The 20,599-nt window shown below is 36.6% G+C and overlaps 1 protein-coding gene across 1 annotated transcript in view; it reads right to left on the bottom strand.

Annotated features, from left to right (window-relative positions):
- DPYD (dihydropyrimidine dehydrogenase) overlaps positions 1 to 20,599 on the bottom strand; it is a 166,389-nt gene that overhangs the window by 119,681 nt on the left and 26,109 nt on the right. The window contains exon 3 of the mRNA XM_010138569.1: positions 6,416 to 6,498. Coding sequence (XP_010136871.1) covers positions 6,416 to 6,498 — 83 coding nt within the window. The remainder of the gene's footprint in view (positions 1 to 6,415; positions 6,499 to 20,599) is intronic.

Here is a 20,599-nt window from a genome sequence, read left to right as displayed (position 1 = left end):
CCCATCCAAGCCAGTTTCTCCAGGAGAATGCCATGAGAAAGAGTGCAAAGGCTTTACTAAATTCTAGGTAGACAACATTCACAGCCCTTTCCTCATCCACTAAGTCACCTTGTTACAGAAGGAGATCAAGTTTAGTCCAGCAGGTCCTGCCTTTCATAAACCGGTACTGACTGATCATCTGATTGTCTTGTATATGCCAAAGTGGGGGCACCTATCAAAGTGATTTTCCTAATTAGTAAGTCCTCTGGGGTGAGGGGGTGTTTGGTTGGTAGTGAGATAGAGGAACACGTGCCGGTGACCTAGGGAGGCAGAGCATTGTTGCACTTTGGAAGCAGCACAACAACATTTTCGTTATATACATAGGAAGCAATCACTTACTTCTCCCCTAAAAGCATTTCCAAGCAGCATTCAAATGATTGCCCTGGAGAGAAGTATAAAGACAGAAGGTGGTGGAAGAGAAATTTGAACTTATTCCCTCAGTTCCAAATAAGCACACTAATCACAAGGCTAGTGGATACTTCCGATCACTGGAATTCACTCCAAAGGCTTCCATCTCCCCAGGACACAAAGATTTTATTTCAATAGATGATCTCTGAGACCTGGATCAGGAACCCAGAAGCAGTTATCTTTAGTCCTCATTTACCTTCCCTTTCAACTTAGCTGAGATTGGGCCCATTTCTCAGAAAAGCTCAGGAAAGCTGGCATACTTCTAATACGCCATTTTTCATTGTTCGCGTTTTCTTTATATTTCGTGCCTGCACTTCTCTAACTCTGCAGCTCCATGGCTTTTTGAACTGTGAAAACCAAGCTGTCTGACTCAGAACCAGAATTGAAGCTCTATTTGCCACATCTCAGACCAGAGCTCTTACAAGTTGGCTACCCGATATTTTGTAGTTTGCGCTGCACACTTGTTTTGTTTACATGTTTTTAAATCTCTTTTACTCCGCAAACTAATGAATACTTGTGAAATCATGGAACTTCTTACAGCGCAATTTTCTTGGGTTTTGCCCAGTCATAGAAAATATTTGTCAAATACATCTGAGAGTCTAGACCATATTAAAGCAGTTTGATTATTACTAACCCCAGCTTATACAGTTGTCAAGACAACAGTGAATACCATCATTAACAGAAACTGTTTCTATCAAACTGGAAATCACAGTACTCCCATGTACACATCCAAAAACATATGCAAATATACGAATGCAAAAGAAAACTCAAAATGAAGTTTGGTGTCTTTTTATGCTGATTCAGACAAGCAAACTTTTCCCACTTCAAAGTACAAAGAAATATATTTAAATCCTCCTGTACTAACAAGAAGTCCATACAAAAATACTCAGCTTTAATTTTTCACTTGCAAAGCTTTCACACATACTAACGCAGTCAGTGCTCATAACATAGACCATACATCTATTCACCTACAAGTAGGACCCATTCACATATTTAACATCTCGCCAGTCTCACTGATTGCTCACTGCCACAAGCCACCATAATGGCTTAGCAACTCAGTCCGTAAGTAAACAATTGCAACACCAGATTCAGAAGATGTTAAGCTCTATGGCTTCATCTGTCTGACACAAGGTTCACGAAATCTACAATAGACACGGGCCTAAAGCATATTACTAGCGTACTGTTCGAAGGCAATTTATCATCTCCTGGAGCAGCTGATAATCCAAAGAGTTGGGAGTATTAACTCCAAGGGACCTTGACAGACTGGAGGAATGGCCCTACAGAAATCTCATGAACTTAAGAGAAGAAAAAAAAAAAAAAAAAAAAAAAAAAAAAAAAAAAAAAAAAAAAAAAAAAAAAAAAAAAAAAAAAAAAAAAAAAAAAAAAAAAACAAACCAAAAAAAAAAACAACCCCAGACAGACAAGGGAACTCCTGCTCCTGGGGAGGAACAGGTCCAGACACCAGCTGGGGGGGCCAACCGGCTACAAAGCAGCGTTGCAGAAAAGGCCCTGGGGATCCTGGATGACAAGCCGAATTTGAACCAGTCCTTGCAGCAAAGGCCAGCAGCATCCTGGGCTGTTTTAGGCAGAGTATTACCAGCTGGTAGAGGGATGACATCCTTCTCTGATTGCCCAAAGCCATCCGTAAAGCAGTTTTCTATGAATCCCTCTTTGGGGATGCTGAGCAAGACATCTGGGGTGCTCTAGCCTGTGCTGGTCTCCCCAGCAGAGAAATACGGACATACCAAAGCAAGTCCAGCAAAGGACCACCGAGGTGATTAAGGGACTGGAGGAGAGGCTGAGAGCGCTGAGGACATTCAGCCTTGAGCAGAAAAGGCTCAGGAGTTTTTTAATCAATATGCAGGAATACCTGATGGGAGGGAATAAAGACAGCAGAGCCAGACTCTTCTTAATAGTGCCCAGTGAAAGGGCACAACCTGAAAACCAAGGAATTACGGTTAAAAAAAGGGGGGGTGGGAGGTGTTATGGATCTCTCTTTGGGTTTCGTTATACTTATTGTGAGGATGTTTGTTCTGAGCATCTGTGAAGGCTCCATCTTTGGAGACACAGAAAACTTGGCTCGACACAGCCCTGGACAACCTACTTGACACTGATCTGAGCAGGAAGGATGCTCTAGTTCAGTGATCTCCAAAGTGGAGTGTGTGCAAGACAATCCACTTGACATGGGAAGAAAATATGTTTTTTCTACCATTAATAAATACATTTTTTTAAATTAAGTAGTGTTTATTTTATCTTTATTTCATCCTTTTTAATTTCTGTTCTTCTGTGTGCTTCATATCACACATTACATTAGTACAGTCGTACATTATATAATTAATAAGACATAAACACACACATATTGGGGGTCTTGCTCAAAAACATTTTGTTGGTGCACAACCAAAAGAGTCTGAAGACTACTAGTCTAAGATCACCTCCAACAGGCCCTTCCAACTTCAGCAAGTCTGTGTTCTCTCTCTTGATAACAATGGATGCCTGTATACAAAGTGAGTGAACAGATTCAGTGGAAAAAAAAATTCCCTTCCTGCCAGCTGGTGTCTTTTGCTCTCTGAAATCTGTCTTTCACCTTGTTAAATCCAGTAACTCTCGAAACCACATCTTCCTCTAAATTCATACTGATAATTGGATTTTAATTTCTTCTGCACTTTTACTAGAAGTTACATTACAGTTTGGGGGGTTTTTTGCTGTTTTTGGTTTTAAGACTCCTCAAGGCTACTTCACCCTACTTTCCCTAGAGGAATGGTTACGGCAGCTATCCACATTTTGGTTTTCCATCTATGAAAAGACTATCAGGGTCACCATACAGTTAGCTGTATCACTTCCGCTTCTTCAAATACTTATCTCCTCATAGCAGCCAGATAAGTCTAAAAGCTCCTTTAAATTTCTACATGAAGCTTTACTGAGGATCAGGGTTTTTTTTTTTTTTTTTACAGTGATTATTTAAGAACAAATTGAGCCCTGTTTAACAAAACCTTAATGCTCTCACTTATGTAACCTGACATCATAGGTATTTATCTATGCTATTTTTCTACCAAAATATAGTAGTTAGCCCATAAAACACCCAATTAAATTACTCAAGGTATGTAAAGCAAAAGTCTGTCCATTTATAAACCTCAGTGAAAAAAACTAATGTATTTTTATTGTTTACTTGAGCTTTGCAGTTGCATTAGAATACAATAATAAATAATCATTTGGAGTACATTAACAAAATAAGCAAAACATTAACAGAATTGAATGTGTTATGATTTTATTTGCAATCATAAGTAAACCAAATTCTTAAAATACCACTCTTTCTACACTGAGTAATGGCAAACTACTATCAGCTCATCTCCTTCAAGGTCTAAAATAATATGTAAAGTAGAACTAGAGAAAGTTCATATGCTTTATGATCATTACAAAACCCTTCAGAAAGTTTATTTTGCATACATCTATATACATAAACAAGAAAGCTGATTTTCACGTAATCCTTAATTTGAGTACCATTCAGTTTCTGAAGAGCTGGGGAAAAAATAAGACCCTTCTTGAATATTAGTGTTTGTTTATGCAGAGCACAGTGATATTCATAGACTTTCTATTCATATATAGAAATGCACTGAAACCCATATTAAAGTGACCATTTTTCTCAAAGAGAAAGTTAAAACAGAAGGTCTTGTTCCAAACAGGAGCACTGGGGAAAAGAGTTCATTGCATCTCTCATTTGGCAGACCAGTAGTACCACTCTGGGAAATCTGAGAGGATTTGGGCAGACTGCCCACTCAACTTAAGGCTCAGCTGAGATCCACATATATCCATTTAGCTATCCAGTTAGGATTTTTTTGTTGTTGTTTTTGTGCCCACGTGATTTTAGTGCCTCTTTGCAACGTGTAACCCCTTACGCATGCATCCCTTCCCAAAAGGAGGCAGGTACCTCACAACACTGAGGCCAGCAAATCTACGTCCTCCCACATCTGGTCCAATGTCCACTGTATTTAAGGGAAAAGAAAGTGAACTTTAAACTGTCAAAATGTACAATTTGAATTACATATACTACAGATAATCTTGGGATCCAAATAGAAAAAAGCAGCCACCAAGGATAGGGCATCACTACGTAGCAGTTGAAAGAACCGTGCAGCCTAAACCAAGTGTCTTCTACACACATTTAGAAAATACGCACAGTCACACGCGTGTATCTCTAAATCAACATTTTGCACCCTTTATGTGTTACTCAGGTATGTTATAAAAACATACTACAGTCTTAATTCAGTAAGTCGCGTATTTTCTTTACTTCGATGAAAACAACTAAGAAAAAAATCAACCATATAATATTGACTGCAATTAAGAGCATTTCAGCACTGCATAATATCTGCCATACTCCACAATCAATAACTATTACTCAGAACGGCTTGTACACTAGCAGAAATAGCCAGGATACCAATTTATGAGATAGTAAAGTGCTTTTTATTGTACGCACAGCACAGACTCATAACAATCTTCTACACATAGTCCTTGTAACAAAAACATGACCTTTGGAATGCCAAAGCTCCCTTTGCTAGCAAATGTTTATCATCAAAGAGCTGTTAGCTCCCAAGTTTTTAAAAGATTAACTCTGCTGAGTCATGCATCACAAAACGCCACAAACCTACCCATGGAATGTTGTTACAGGAGAGCAGCAACTTGAAATCCAATTTGTTGAAAATACTAAATGTAGCCAAAAGTTTCCAAAATCTTTATTTTAAATCACTCTCCATTTAGTGGCACTACACAAAAGTTTTACATACACAGGTGATCAACAACGTAGAGAAAAAATCCTAAATGTATGAAGCAAAACAAGCAAAGAGGAAGAAAACGCAATCAAAATGGTGAATGCCATTATTCTTACGGTTATTTGCAACATTAGTAGCTGAAATATTCAGAAAGGAAAGAACATAATTTGGAGGTAATAAGAAAGGCTTCAAAAGAGCCAGGTTGCATTTCAAGTCAGAATACCTTTACACTCATTCATAGTAGCGTACACAAGACAAGAGCGTCATGAACATAAAGTTATTCACACACCCCCGTAAATTTAAAGAGTTTATGAACCCAAGGAGAGCAAATGTGTGTAAGTAGTTTTTCAAGAAGATTCTCAGTATTATTTTTTTTTTTTTGGTTCTTTTTTACTTCTTACTGTGTTAATGCAAGTCTAAGAAGTTACTCTGATATCAGGCAAGTGAAATGCATCATGTTTGCATCATTACATTTTACTATCCAACTCTCAAAGCCTTTAAAAGTACAGGTTACTATAATTTTCTGATTCATGGATTATTCAGTGGATTGCTTTAAGACAATCTGTCCGATTCCACCACCTCTCAGCATAGTACTACGGCTGGCAAGTTTCTTTGGAGTCCTGTACCCAGATACTCTACAGAGCAAGTACAGGTGCCAGAAGATTCATGCACCAACTAATTTTAACCTCCTCTAATAGGCATTAAGAGCAAAGATATGAGGATATTAAGCAAAATATACACCTCTACAATATATAAAGGAACTGACAGATTTTAATATTCCATTAGCAAAACCAAAATCATGTAAATCTAGTGATAAAATCAGGAACTACACACATAAAAATCAAATCCTACTTAAAACCAAACACAGGTTTGTTCAAACACAATTGTACAATTGCTTTAACACTTACAGAATTTAGATGAACAATATTTTCATTCACTCACAGTTTAGTATAAATATAAAGCAAGGCACCCCTTAAGCATTTTAAATAACAAATTAAACATTTACGTTTTTTACTGTGCAGTCAGGCTTAACATTTATGCAGCTTCAAAACCAAAGTACAGCCTCAAGGGAAGCCTCTCCACTGACAAATTAATACCTTAGAGAATAGAGCTGAATGGTGGCAATGAACTCATTTGTTCCCCCAATAATGAAGAATGACTCTTTCTTTACCACATCTGTGACTGTTGCTATGGTGACCCAGACTTACCTCATTGCTTCTCGAAGTGCTCCTCGCTCACTAAGAGTCGTGTGCTTGATGTCATCAAAATTATTTTCTAGTTTCTCACAGTTCTGCAACAAATGGACAAATCCACGTAAGGTTCTTAAACTGTACATCGTACATGTCTTAACATTATTCAGCACCATGCAAACAAAACTGATTTATATTATGTAACCTCAAATTATGCATTCTGTTTTAATTACGCAGGAGTCATTAAAAAGACATTGAGAACTCAAACAAAGTAAACATGAATCTTATTATATGGTTGTCATGGAAATCATCTTAAAAATGTTCCATAATGAAATATATAACATTTTTTCTTCTTTGGAAAAAAAAATTCCTTTATCAGTATGCAAGGCTACAAAGCTACTATACACAGACGAGAATAGAAACCTAAACATGCATTTTAGAATAAAAGTTATAAATTCTGTCCCAACGAAACAGGCGGTGTGGTTTGAACAAAACAGCCATATTTAATTCAATTTTTGAAACATACCAGAAACTGAAAAGATTGTTTATAGTCACCTCATCCACTTAAATGATTTTTTCCAGATTAGAGATAACCAGTATTTCTAAAAGTAATATGAAACCAACAATTTTGTGACAATCAATCAAATAAGACTTGCTGTATTCCGTTAATTAGTATTAAACGTGTGACTGGTTGCATTACTCCAGAGTGCTGATCCTTTTCTTCTGCACCCATAAATGCAGTAGAATTTACTCAGAAGATTCTGGGGTGTACAGAAATTTGCACCTGTGCAAAGGGAGCGCAAACAAGAATTCTCTGAGCATCTGCATCACCCATAGTTTCTTTATGTTCTCCTGAGGCTTTTAGGCTACCCCTGCTCTCGTCAGCACCCTTCCCCAGTACCAAAACTCACCTCTGGGAGGCACGGTTTTGCCGTATGGGTGTAAAAGAAACAAGTTGCAATTGTAACTGTTACTGTCGCTAACAACACTGAAGGCAGGATTGTCAGGCTCTTTTTGCAATAACTGCATCAAAAAATATGTGCACTATTATTTGGTCATATTGCTTTCGCAGCTTTTAATACATGAATTAATTTTAAGTCCCCACATCTTAAAGACAGTTGTAATAAATACAATTAAAGTTACCTACTGTTATTTCTTTAGTACATTGATTCTTTATTTTTAAAGTTACATTCAATTTCATGCTGCAAAAGCATTACTGAAAAGGAAATAATTAGATATTTGTAAATGACCTAACAAGATACTTTAACTTGCCCAATTAACATTTAAACTACCATTATTATTAAATAAGAGTATAGATTTTTCATTCTAAAAAGTTTTAACGCTTTATTGACACATTTCCAAGCAGAAAAAATTAACAAAGCTACATTTAGAACTTTTGCAATCTCTTCTCTCCCTTATAAAAAATCATGTATGCCTTAAGTACGAGACTAAATCTTATGCCATGGCTAATCTGGTATTTTTTCTTTGTTTATAGTACAATCAGCTGTCCTTTGTACAAAATCTCACTCAAAAACTCAAAGGGCTTATGCCAGAAAGACAGAGAAGCTCTGCAATGAAGTATTCCATTATCTAGGTTACATGTATTGGCCTTCAGCTCCCAGCACATACAGGCAGGACAGTCATTTAAAATACACCAAAAAAAAAATCTAAATCAACATACTAATTACTAAAGAGTTTGATTCATCAGCACCAAGCTGAAAGTATCTGTGCGAGCAAAATCAAACCTCCCATCCTCCAGGAAAACAGACCAAAGGAAACACGATTTGGAATATTGTTCCAGGCGCTAGAGAGGAACTGCCATCTTATAACAAGCCCATGCCACCAACATCTCAGCACAGGTTCACAAAATCACACAGTTCATTTCCGTTGACCTTGTAGTATGAAGCACATAGAGGATCCAAAGCACACAGGGTTTTTAATCAAGTATTACTAAATCTTCAGCTCTCCAAGTGGAAAATGCTGAAAAGAGTAAGTTCATCTGGTATTTCTTCATCGTCTGCATAGACCACACTGTGTTAAACAGCTGAAGAACAAAGGTGGCCCAGCTCTAAAGAAAATGCTGTGATATGTAAGCTTACACATGCAAATATCTCAACTATAAACCCAATACAAAAGTTAATAACCCAGGACAAAAAATGGAACAAATTTTATAGATTCAAATAATAGATGCACCAGTTCGTTTGGCAAGAAGATGAACTTACTTCTACCATTTCTGAGAATTGTTTCTGAACAGTATCTTTCTCAGTCAAATAGCTCTCCATCCAAGGTATGGCAGCTGGTAAGGAAGTAACTTCACCATTAGGAAAAAAATTAACTAAAACCTGAGCCAGATGCAAACTTCTGGAGGAAGACGACCTCACAGCACTAGGTCATCAGTTACTGCACACCTACTGAACAGTTAGTTGCATTCATCCAAAACAGAACATTGGATCCTCCAAGAGAAAAGACAGAGTGTCTGAAATACCAAATACGAGCATAACTACAGATGTCACTTCTTCGTGGTTCCAAGTATCAGCTCACACATTACACTTGTAGATCATTTTTAAATGAACCAAAAAGCAACAGAGTATGGAAGAGATTTTAGATATACCTAAATGGCTTATTTATCATATGAGATCTGAACTAAAACTACATGGCAACTAGTGTAAAAGGGAGATGTAGACTGGATATCCACATATATCTGTGGCATCATACACAGCATACTGGTGGAACATCTACTCAAAAATGAAAAAGATGAATGATGAATTTACGAAGATGAGGAAGAGGAAAACTGAAAAGCTTTTCCTCCCATAACCACAAAAATATGACTTTATTTTTTTCCGCACTGCAAATAATTCTTATAAATAAACTAAACTGCAAGCTTTGGGAGTAAGGACCATGTGCTCGTAGTTCTCTATCTGCAGTTATGGAAAGTGATAATATTAATAATATCATGACGTAAACTTCATAATAGTATTTGAACAGTCTGAGGAAAGTCGGCAATAACAAAGTCCAATCTTACTCTTTGAAGTAACAAAGTACTACACTGGTTGAATTAAGCTAGCTCACATAACAGTAGAATATAAATAAATAATCGCTCTAGTCTTAAATAAAACCCTAGGATTCTGGCAAAAGGTGAAACTGTACTTTTTAAAACACATCTCTAAACTTTCATCAGCTTAGCTTTCTTGTATATGTTTTTACCTTGGATGGGAAAACTCTCCTTGCTTGACTTAGTCATTTGAAAAGCAATTCTCAATTTGGTCTCTTGGGTCAAACACAAAACTTTGCAGAAGTAGATCGGAAAGCAAAAGCAGTCTATTGCCTGGTGTCACCACTGAGGATCTCCCTAAATCACGAAAGCATTGTTGCCTCTGCTCTGCCATGACAGGCTTAAGATTCAGAGTTCTGAGAAGACCAAAACTTGACCCCACCCATTCCACAATACAGAACTGATGAAAGAAGTGACCACACTTCCATTGAAACCAACTTCACATCTGCCAGTCAGTCAAACAAGAGTGGGATCACACTAAGCCATATCCCGCTACTTTAACTACCCTGAAATACTTCACATAAGACTTTCAAAAGTGTTAGCATTACAGATAACATCTTACACACATTTCGAGATAGTTGAGAAATAAAATCTTTTAACCTAGCAGGAGCGTAAGACCTATTCCAAGGCAGCCTGCATCACTGAAGTTGAGTAGATCTCTTATCTAGTTGATAAACTGCCAAATCAAAACTGTTACTGAAAATACCATCTCTCTCCCATGAAGGAAATTTTTAGGTACATAGGATTGACAAATTCTTGGGATTCATTGCTTCCACGCGCCTTTAGGAAATTTTTTTAGAAAGCTTGAGTTTTTTTCCAAACATTTGTGAAAGTAATCTCACGTTTTCACTGTTAAGTGTTCTTTATGTATAGAACATGAGGAACGTAAAACAACTGAAAGATCAGACAGCTCTTACCTGTTCAGTTTGTATTTACTATTGCCACAAATGCTAAAATAAATTCATTTTTCTCCTGTTTCCTCCCTTATAATCCATTAAAAATGTGGCTACAGACTATACTCTGTCTTAATTTTCTAATGTTTATGCAACCAAGTTTTAAATATGAATATTAAATGCATTCGTACTTAGACTTCCGAGTGCTTACAATGAGACTATCTGGTCCAAATTGTGAAGAAGTTAGTAGCTCCCTCTAATATTTCAGTTAGTTACCTTTAAGGAGGTAGGTGCCAATGAGAGATTGCCAGATTGTCGGGGACCTACAGAATCCACTGTAAGTACCTCGATCCTGTACAGATTCAGCAAAAAACATCTTGAACTTTGGTCAAAAAATTCCTTAAAAGTCAAGTCCCAGAGATGCCACAAGGCTGACCACGTTAGCTACGGCTTTTGAAAATGTAGGCTATTCTGTAGCAGTAATCTCTAACAAAGTTGCAATAAAAAAGCAGCTGACTTCTTCGGGGACTGTATAAGAAGTGTCGAAAGCTTATTTCCATACTGGTTTTCTTACTGATATATAAAATGTTAACACCAATAATCACTTGTTATCCTGCAAATGTGAATTATTTCATCAGCAGAAAACTTTAGAAATAACTAACTTCTGTTTTAAAAACCTAGAGCAACATTATAATAGTAATCTAAACTGTAATATATTGCTGCAAGGATAATTATTAAGGGAAAACACAGCTGACATTTTCTGATTTATGCACACAATCAGAGATGGAGTCCAAGGACTGTGACATAATTATCTTCATGCTAACAAATTTTGTAAATCTCTTGACAGAATTTTAGCTAATTTTAAAATGCCTTCTGAAGATTAGCACTTAAAACTGTTTGGGAAAATAGCACAATTTATTAGCAAGGGTATAATTGTAAGCCTTCCAAATACTCATTGTGAATATCATTTAGACAGTAACTCCTGCTTTAGCAGCTGGTATATAAGACTCCAGTTTATGGAATCTTGAAACAACAGAGAAAGTAAAATCTAATTAAACAGGATTGCATGCCAAAGAAAAATTATTAAAAACAGACTAATAGACAATTGTTACAAACTTGGAATAGCACATCTACTACTTTTGATACAAACTTATATAACTGTGCTTTATTCCAATGAAACTTAAGTATTCTTATCAGCCTTCTCTCTCGATTTGGAACAGACTGTCTTCCTACACTGAAACAATACAAAAAGCTAAATGGTTCCATTGATCTCCTCTCACAGACTTAAGCACCCATCTGCTATAGGGTAAAATGACTTGCATATATTGTATTTATTCCAACCTTCAGGCTACAATTCATTAGTTACGTAGAAGCCAATAGCTGTATTTCATATAGGAAACTATCTTCATATTGAGCAACTAAACAAAACCGATGCCATTTGCCAAGGACTTCTGTCTAAGAGCGTTCTTTAAACAAGTAGAAGGATTGTTTGATTCTAGTTGTAAGATATTACGATCTATGCTATATCTGCCTACTAAATCCCTCCTCCTATTTGATGTGACTCGTTCTCGAGGGGTTCTTGTTCCAAACTGGGGGAAAAGCAGCTTAAAACTGACCAGCTGTTCACGAAGGAAAAATAGGTATTTTTCTAATATGTACATATTCGTAATATCTGCAGAATGTATATCGAGCCCTTGAGTATTTACATAACATTTGACAGCACATCATTCATAATACATGAATATTTCTTATAACATTCTTATGATGTGATACAGCCATGTTGGATCTTTGAAAAATATCAATATTAATACATCAAAACTAGCAGAATTCTAACAGAAAACCAGCTCTAAGTATTAATAAAATTAGTATAAAATAAAAATCAATAGAAAAATATTAAATAGAATTATGGGTGGCTGTAACCAATGCCTAATTAGCATAACCAGGTTTTTTTAGAGCAATATTATTTTAAAGGCACTAAAACAGTGCACGTGCAAACTCAAGCACAAGTATCACATTTACTCCAGAAACAGGAATCTATTGCTAAATCAGGACAGATACTGTGAAAACTCCAACGCACAGATTTTTTCTGAAACAGCAAGTGTGGTTTTGTTATTAACTACCACAAATACTGTCAATGTAACTGGGAATTCTGAAGTAGAAGCAGGCACTTTTGGACTTTGTGAAGTTTTCCCAATTTAAAATATCTTTATTCTTCAAAGACAGGTAGCTATATAAAAGTTAATTATGTATTAAACATACATAACACTTTAGTTTGCAGTTTTACTGAGACTGTGAAAGAACTTCCAACCTGGAATTGCATGCTGCTAACTTCCTTTTCATGCTGTTTCACACACAAATTTAAGTGGCAAATGTGTAACAGCCTTCACCTTCACTTAAGGGTATGGTATCTTGCTTGCACTCAACCTGCTGTTGTCAGAGCAGATGCAGACACCACGTACTTTGGCCATGGATAATACATCAGATAGTAGAGATACAGGGAGAATGAGAAAAGATGTTCTGAAAGGACCAAGCATGCGACACAGAGAATAGTAGACCAAAGCACTCAAAAGAATAAAAAGCTACAAAAGATATGCGAGCAGCAACACAGCTGGAAATCATAAAGCAGCAGAGAAGCAGGTGATACCACTAGACAGGACATTTTATAATGCTCCTCCCCTTGTGACTCAGTGTTAGAAGACCGAGAAAAACTTCAAGAACAAAAAGGAAGGAAAACCTTTGCCTCTCCCAATTTTTTCCTTCTCTTCCTATAACAAATGTTGAACTTCATCAGTAGATGAACAGGAGGACTTGGCAACTGGTCTCTCTGCAGCTGAAGAGACGCTTTTAACACTGCTTCCCTTATGAGGTAGGGCTCTGTAGCAGAAACCCTACATTATTATCTCTTAGAATATGACAAGCTTCATCGAGATACTCTTTCTTTTTTAATGTGGGTGTAGTCCTGCTTTCTTCCTATTGGAGAGCCCAAGCACTACATGAGAGCCATCACAGAGGTTTAAGATCCTGTCTGGGGCTCATTCTTGATGGTTGAATTCTCTGATCCTCCAGTACTCATAGCAGAAATTTAATTCTTTAAGGGCATGAAGTCTAAGTAAAGAGACACAGGCTCTGCACAGGATTTCTAAATATACTATTTTCACCTGACAAACAAAATATAACTAAGCAAAGATTAGTAAGAAAAAAAAAAAAAAATATATCTCAAGTGGTGCACCCCTTTCCCTCCCAATACTTTCCCATACCTCAACCTAGCTTGCTTTTCCCTTAGGATTCTTTACTCTGCTTAGCAAATATTCCCCTGACTCATCCAGACTGAATAAAAAGAGAGTATGTAGGTAAAGACCAGATTCATACTGAGAATTAACATTTACAGAGCTCATAACCTGGAAAAAAGGAAGAATCTTTAAAATTCAGGTAGAACTGTACTCTTAAGGAACAGATTATGTTCTTGACCTTCAACAAAAAGCTTAAGAAAAAACCCATACCCAAAAGCCCCTCTTTTTTTAGCTGCTGAATGACCAAGAATTTAAGGAATTAACCGCACATATGAGTACCAACTTACAGGATCTCTCTTATTTCTCAAGCATAGCTAAAGAATTATTTAATATGAGACGTTTTCAAAAATTAAAGTGACAATAAAATTAAGACAACTGACGTTGCAATAAAATGAAACAATGTAGCTCAGGCCTACGTAGAAGAATAAAAGCAAATTGCACATGATATTGTGTGGTGCTTAGTAGCCAGCTGGGGTTAAACCAGATTATATCAGATTTTCCATCATTACCAATTCTTACAAAAAAAAAAAAAAAAATGGAGAATGATTTTACTGAGAATAATCTGAAGCTCATTCATGAACTGTGAATGCCATACACAAACAACGTGTTACCTCAGCTCTTACATTTTAAACCACATGTTGATTCTGAAGTAACCACAGACGATATCAGGACATGCCATGACAAGACATAAGTGAGTTGACAATTCACTCATCTCTAGGAAAAAAAACTAGGCTGCAATTTCTCCTCAACTTCTATTTTCTTTGAGATTGAAAAGACACATCCTTGTACTGAGATGTTCAGGAAATCCCAGTATTTAAATACATTTTATATTAATTGCCATCTAAAACAGCTAAATCAGAGGAAAACTTGCTGTCTTTTTTTTCCCTCACAATACTGTAGAGAAAAAAAAATAGTGAAAACTACTGCATTTACTTGCATTCTTTACTATGCTCATCACTGACTGGTATCTAAAAACCATATTGTAACACCATAGGTTCCACATACAGTAAGAGACTTACTGAAACTCCGTAATATATACAAAGTCAGAAGAAACAAATGGAAACACAAAAATATAAAAAAAAAAAGCAACCCAAACACCATGAAACTGGAAGGCATGTATAAGAAAGCACAAAGAACCACTAAACTGACTCACTGGGATCCAAAAATCATTTAAATATATCTTTAAATATTATGCATCAAGTTAGTCAAAGCGAATGCTTACACTCATTGCTAAGGAGATAGAAAGTCAAGTCTCAGTGGGACACACACACCTCAAAGTAGGACAGTACAAACACTGTTGCTGTAAAGCACTTTTTCCTCTCAAAAAAAAAAAAACCAGAAAAGTCAGAGGTATGGATGGTTGCAAACCCTACAAAGTTATCACCATGTGTTGTGTCATCTATTTACAGACACTCAGATATAATTAAAAACGAGAGAAAACTGCTCAAATAAGAGCAATTTTCTTTGAATATGCATGTTTACTAAGCTTGAAAATCTCCCAATACAAGTTTAAGGGAATAAACAGTCTTGGTTTCTTTTCTGTAAGAAATGACATGAACAAGAACTTCCCAGTGCACAGAAACGAAGAGGATTTACATGTACTACATTTCTCAACTGGGCTTCCGAAAGTTCTTTTCACACTGAACATTAGAAAGAACATTAGGAGAATGCAGCTGTAACACTGTTTATTCACACGCAGCTTGAAAACAACATCCGGGCTAAATTATATAGCCTCGGGTCTCAGTTCCGTTTACCACCTTTGAGAGAAGCACATCCGATAACCCCAATACCTCAGTATGGCACTCTGCACTCTCCTAGTTCCGTGTCCCATTTACTGTCTCTTCTTTGTAAAGCTTTTACTCTTTGGAAACTTCCATGTTTCAAATGGAAGAGCTTTCTTTTCTCAGAACCTTCTGGCCTGCCCTTCCGACAGCTCAGATTGCTCTACTCCCCTTCTTGTCAGTCTCAAAAACCGCTGGGCTCAAGCAGAGGTGAGCAATACAAGCACGCCCCAAAGCAACAGCCAGGAATCCTGCTCTATTCCCAAGCTAGCAGGGACATACGTAGCCAAGATTCACCAGAAGAGAAGTGTGATGCAAGGCTCCTTGGTATGAGCTAGACTTAACACTCTTTGGATGAGTCTAGCCCAGGTGCCACAAACAACGCTCCTCAAGACATTTGGGCTAGGTAGCACAGTTTGAGCTAGTAAATTGTGTTTCTCAGCAGGGCAGCTCCCTTCCTGCAACCAGAGCTTAACTTAGTATCCTTTGTATAATCATCTTCATTTTACTATAAAAAGCAATAATCCGCTTTTCAAAATGCTATTTTCAAACATACACACTTAGTGTTTTCTAAACAGCACTGAAATTCGTACTGCAAATTTTCTTCCCTCTATGGAAAATATACTGGACTGATTAATCAGTCCCCAGCGACTGAGTGCCACTACTACTACTGCATATGTGCAAACATGAGCATTAGGAAAGAGCAGGGTGACTGCAAAGCAAAAGGAAACTAAAATCATCACTCTTTAAACAATTATCAAATTTCTCCTTTTTCTTCTCAAAGCCATTTTTATCTCTGATTAATTCTTATGCAGCAGTTTTCCTACTTCTCGTGTATACACTGTTTCAGCCTTCAATTTTTAACTTTTCTCCAACAGTGTCCTATCTCGTCTTTTTTTTTTTTCCCCCTTCATTACTGGGTTTTTTCCCCTCTCCTGTTCTGTTTCACCATACTTGTTTACTTTTTTCCCCCTAGTCCTTACTAAGTATTTCATGTCTCTTGGTCTATTTCTTATGTGTTCATGGCTTTTCCTTTCTTTTTTTATATTCCATTCCTTTATTCCTCTCCTGCAGCTCTCTGATTTCTATGTGCTTGCTTAACTATTACTCAAATGGCTCCAAGCAGGACATACTCAAACTGAAGAATAAATAAATTAAAAGAAAAATACTCTCTGTGGCCATGCAGTGTTGCCTAGCAACAACCGCCACCTCTCCACAGTTTTACTAGAGCCCTGGTGGCAACAGAGCTTTTCAGACTTATTGCTACAAATACATGCAAGATCACTCTTGCATTGTCTGTTCACTAGCAAATAAACACAGGGGAAAATACAAATGAGAAACTCCAGAGAAAGCACCAACAACAGGACTACTCTTCCGGCACAAGAAGACTCCATATACTCTGACACGTGCTGCTCCCTCGTCTCACGTACTCTGGAAAACACTTGCAGCTTAAATGTTACTACTGTTGACTAGTACTACTACTGTTACTATCTTTGAGAAACAGAATGTAAATAACATTTCTCGTGCAATTAAAATTTATGTTAAATTCACCCAATTCTTTTTAAATAATTACTGTGTATGCATTAGTGCCTGAGATTCATTGGCTTAACTCTTGCAGAAGTTGGTTCTGAAAGCTTTACAACTGGAGACAAGACAGTCGGTAGCCTCCAGAATGCACAGGATAGGAAAAATGGTCCAAGTATTTTCAAAAAAATGCAGAGGAATTAAAAAGGAAGCGAAGTTTGTCCCCTAAAGCTTATAGAACAAATCTGAAAAGATTTTCAGTATCTCTTAGTTGTAATGACTTCAGATGTGAACAAAAGTGAAAGCAAAGCTTCGCCCCCTCCTTTCTCTTTTCTTTTAAAAGAAAAGTTTGCTGAGCTCAATCTTCAAAAGTTAGAAAAAATGTTCAGTAAGTCTATACTTTACAAAGTATTGATGATTCAGCATTAGCTAGACTGAGTTTCAAGAGGACACATACTAAACCAGTTTCCTTGACATCCTCTTTTATTTGACAGCAAGGAATGATTCCTTCCAACAACCAATGGCAACTTCTGAGAAAGCAAAGTCTTTTGAATTTGGGGATAGAAATAATGCTTATCCAAGGGACTAAAACATCAAGGATATTAGGAGTCCTGGAAGGGGAGTCAAGAAATAGAAATGATAAAGCAAGATATAGCTATGTAATCTAGCTAAAGACCAACCTTTGACAAACCCCACAGAATGGAAAACATGTTCTGTTAACATGTACCTTTCTGAAGGGCATCAAAATCAATGCTATTAGTTGGGAAATTTTTATATGGCTAAAACAGCCCCAAAGTAATTTAGTGTCTGCATAGCAGAGTACCAGTAGCAAGTGAAAAGAATGTGCATCAGAGCACATACCTTAAAGACGTTTAATAGCATCAGTCTACATCTATTGTTAATTAGTAAAGAGATTCCACAAATTATCTGCATAGGTAAACGAAGGACAGAAACCAATATTCCAGTACATAATGTTTATTATGTCCTGTTTATTAACCTCATTGCCAGAGTGATGTTTGTAGAAATTAAAAGCCTAAGTAAGGGTACAGAGTTGGTCGGAGAACACAGCAGAACCCATAGATGATACAGACCACCATAAAAGAAACACAGGCATTGTGAGGTCAAGCACTTGAATTCAAAAAAGCCTAAAAAAAGGGTTTGCTCTTTCAAAACTTGATTTGGTCCCTTCACACATATGCAGCAAAACACCACTTTTAATGATAAGACCATACACTATGTTACACAGAAGTGCTGCCTGACTCAGAAGACAGAACAGAGAGCGTTCACCTAATCAATAATCTTTCAACATTTGTCTTTAGCATCTAGCCCTATTTACTGCATGATATTCAGACCTTTACTTGAAGGCGGTATTATCTTTCCCCATGAACATTTCGATGACACTCATCCCTACAGTATCTGAAATGATTTAAAAGCAGTCTATTCTACATACTACAAATAACCCCTTTTTTACAAGTAGCAATCAGCACAGGAAGTCTACTGAATGACATACTATGTCGGACACCCATGGTTCAAAACATTAAAGTACGTAGGAGACTGGAAGCAACAACTTGTATGACCATCTTGCTTTCATATTCAGTTCACATTCAGATTTTCTTATCCCGTTGATAGAACGATCATCCTCTGATCAGCTGGTATTTCTAAATCCTCTTCTCTCTTAATTCAAACCATTAAGGTCCTAGTCATCCCTATTCTCAGCCCTTGGCTGTACAGCATCCTAATTGCACTATTAGATTTATTCTTATATTTTTTTTTATTCTAAACTTCAGTGTCACACAGTTCTTTATGATGTTCTAGTTCCTTCTGTATTGACAGTGCCTGTCGACTTTCTTGTAACATGCTCCTAATATTTATGTCAAGCTCATTAATGAAAATATTAAATGGTATGAATCTGAAGACTGATTCTTCAGCAAACTCTGCTCAAAACCCAGAAGCTCTTTTAAGTACTACTCGCTCTCATTTGCTTTCTAGCCAGTCCCTTATCCATGTTACTATTCTAATCTAAGGAGATGATACTTCATTACTAATTGGCAAAAAAAAGAAAAATCTTGTCAGTGCATCATGATCTATCCCTAACAATAAAAGACAGTATGTCTTATTCCATCTTATATTTATCTTAATGTGTTTCATAGAACTTTGCTCCAAAATTTGTTTTCAGATTTGTTTTGATATGCTGCTGATATGAGTTATAGCTGCCCATCAATTCTCCTTCTTTTAACATATAGAAACTGTATGAGCTATTCTTTCATCAAGTGCCATCACATACAGCTTGCTTTACTCTTAGGCCTGTAATTTCACATGTCAATTTTTCTGTGATACTTTTATGGACATTTTTCCATCCCTTTGACTTGAGACACAAAATCTCCAAGTTTTGCTTTGGGCTTGTCCTATGTAATTTCCATTTCTGCACTTGTCTGCTCATTAGCCACCTGTGTTTTACTCCCATTTTACTAAAGGCAGGACAATGATTTAGAAGGATTTGAGACAACACCTAGGGTGTTTAATCCTATCTTCACACCAACTTTCCTTGTTCTTTTATTTCTTTTAATTTAGATAGCTTAAGAACTTTTTACTATTTGTTTTATACAGCAGAATAACCTTTTACTATTTGTTTTAATTTCTTTCACCAGGTATGACTCAACTTTACTTTTCCCTCTGTACTTCCTACTTTGCCCATTAATCCCATATTTTTCAAATCCTCATGGGTTATTCTCATACTTTTAATATTCTTCTTGAAGTTGTTTTCCAGTTGAGTCTGAAACTCTCCTTTACAAGCTGGGATGCAAATTCCAAATAACTTTTACGTATTTGAATTAATAAAAATCTCTTCAAAATTCATGCTCAGTTCAGAGATCTAAACGGTTTCCTTAGCTTCTGAGGTTTTCTTATAAAATAATAGATTTCAGTAATTCTTCTACAGAATTTATACAAAGTTAACTCAAAAAAAAAAAAAAAGCTTGATGAACATTGTATTCTGAGATTATCTATGCTAGGACTTACCCCAAAAGCTAAATTTAAGGCTAAAGTCCATTCAGCTTGATACCTGAATTTGTAAGAATTGATACTATTTAACATTTTATGTTGGTGTTTCCGATTTAATGACTGTTACTAACAAAGTTTGTAGGTTATCACATCAAAGAAAACTGGCACCCTACCGTTATCAGGATCTGAGGTTTCCCAAGGCTTACGGAAAGTCAAAGGGTCTTACAATGACTTACCTCTCTAATAGCATTACAATCAACTTCAAGTATACAAAGTTGAGATGGTAAGAGGAGGAGGAGGGTGAACTTCAGAAAACAGTTTCAACAGACTCAGGGATCAGGTTGGTACGTCTGCTGATATACCAATCAGCAAAGGAAAGCAGGACAGAGGGCAAACTCTGGCAGAAACACACAAAGAGAAACTATTCCTGAGCAAAAAGCACATAACAGACCTTCAAGATCCTATCTCCCCCATGGCCTGGAAACCAAAATTATAAAAGCAAGGAAACACACCAAAGATACAAATTCCTAAGTATAAATGAACGACACAAGCACTGCAGGAAGAAAATCAGAGACCTAAGGCACCAAGCAAATTTAAATTTAACAAGGAAGAGGTGGGGAAAAAAAAAAAAAAAAAAAAAATTTTTTTATTGAAAACAAAGA

Source organism: Buceros rhinoceros, unplaced genomic scaffold (assembly GCF_000710305.1).
Source record: "Buceros rhinoceros silvestris isolate BGI_N320 unplaced genomic scaffold, ASM71030v1 scaffold17806, whole genome shotgun sequence".
NCBI classification, from domain to species: Eukaryota; Metazoa; Chordata; class Aves; order Bucerotiformes; family Bucerotidae; genus Buceros; species Buceros rhinoceros.
Note: the sequence above shows the minus strand (reverse complement) of the source record. Positions and strands in the feature narration are given on the sequence as shown.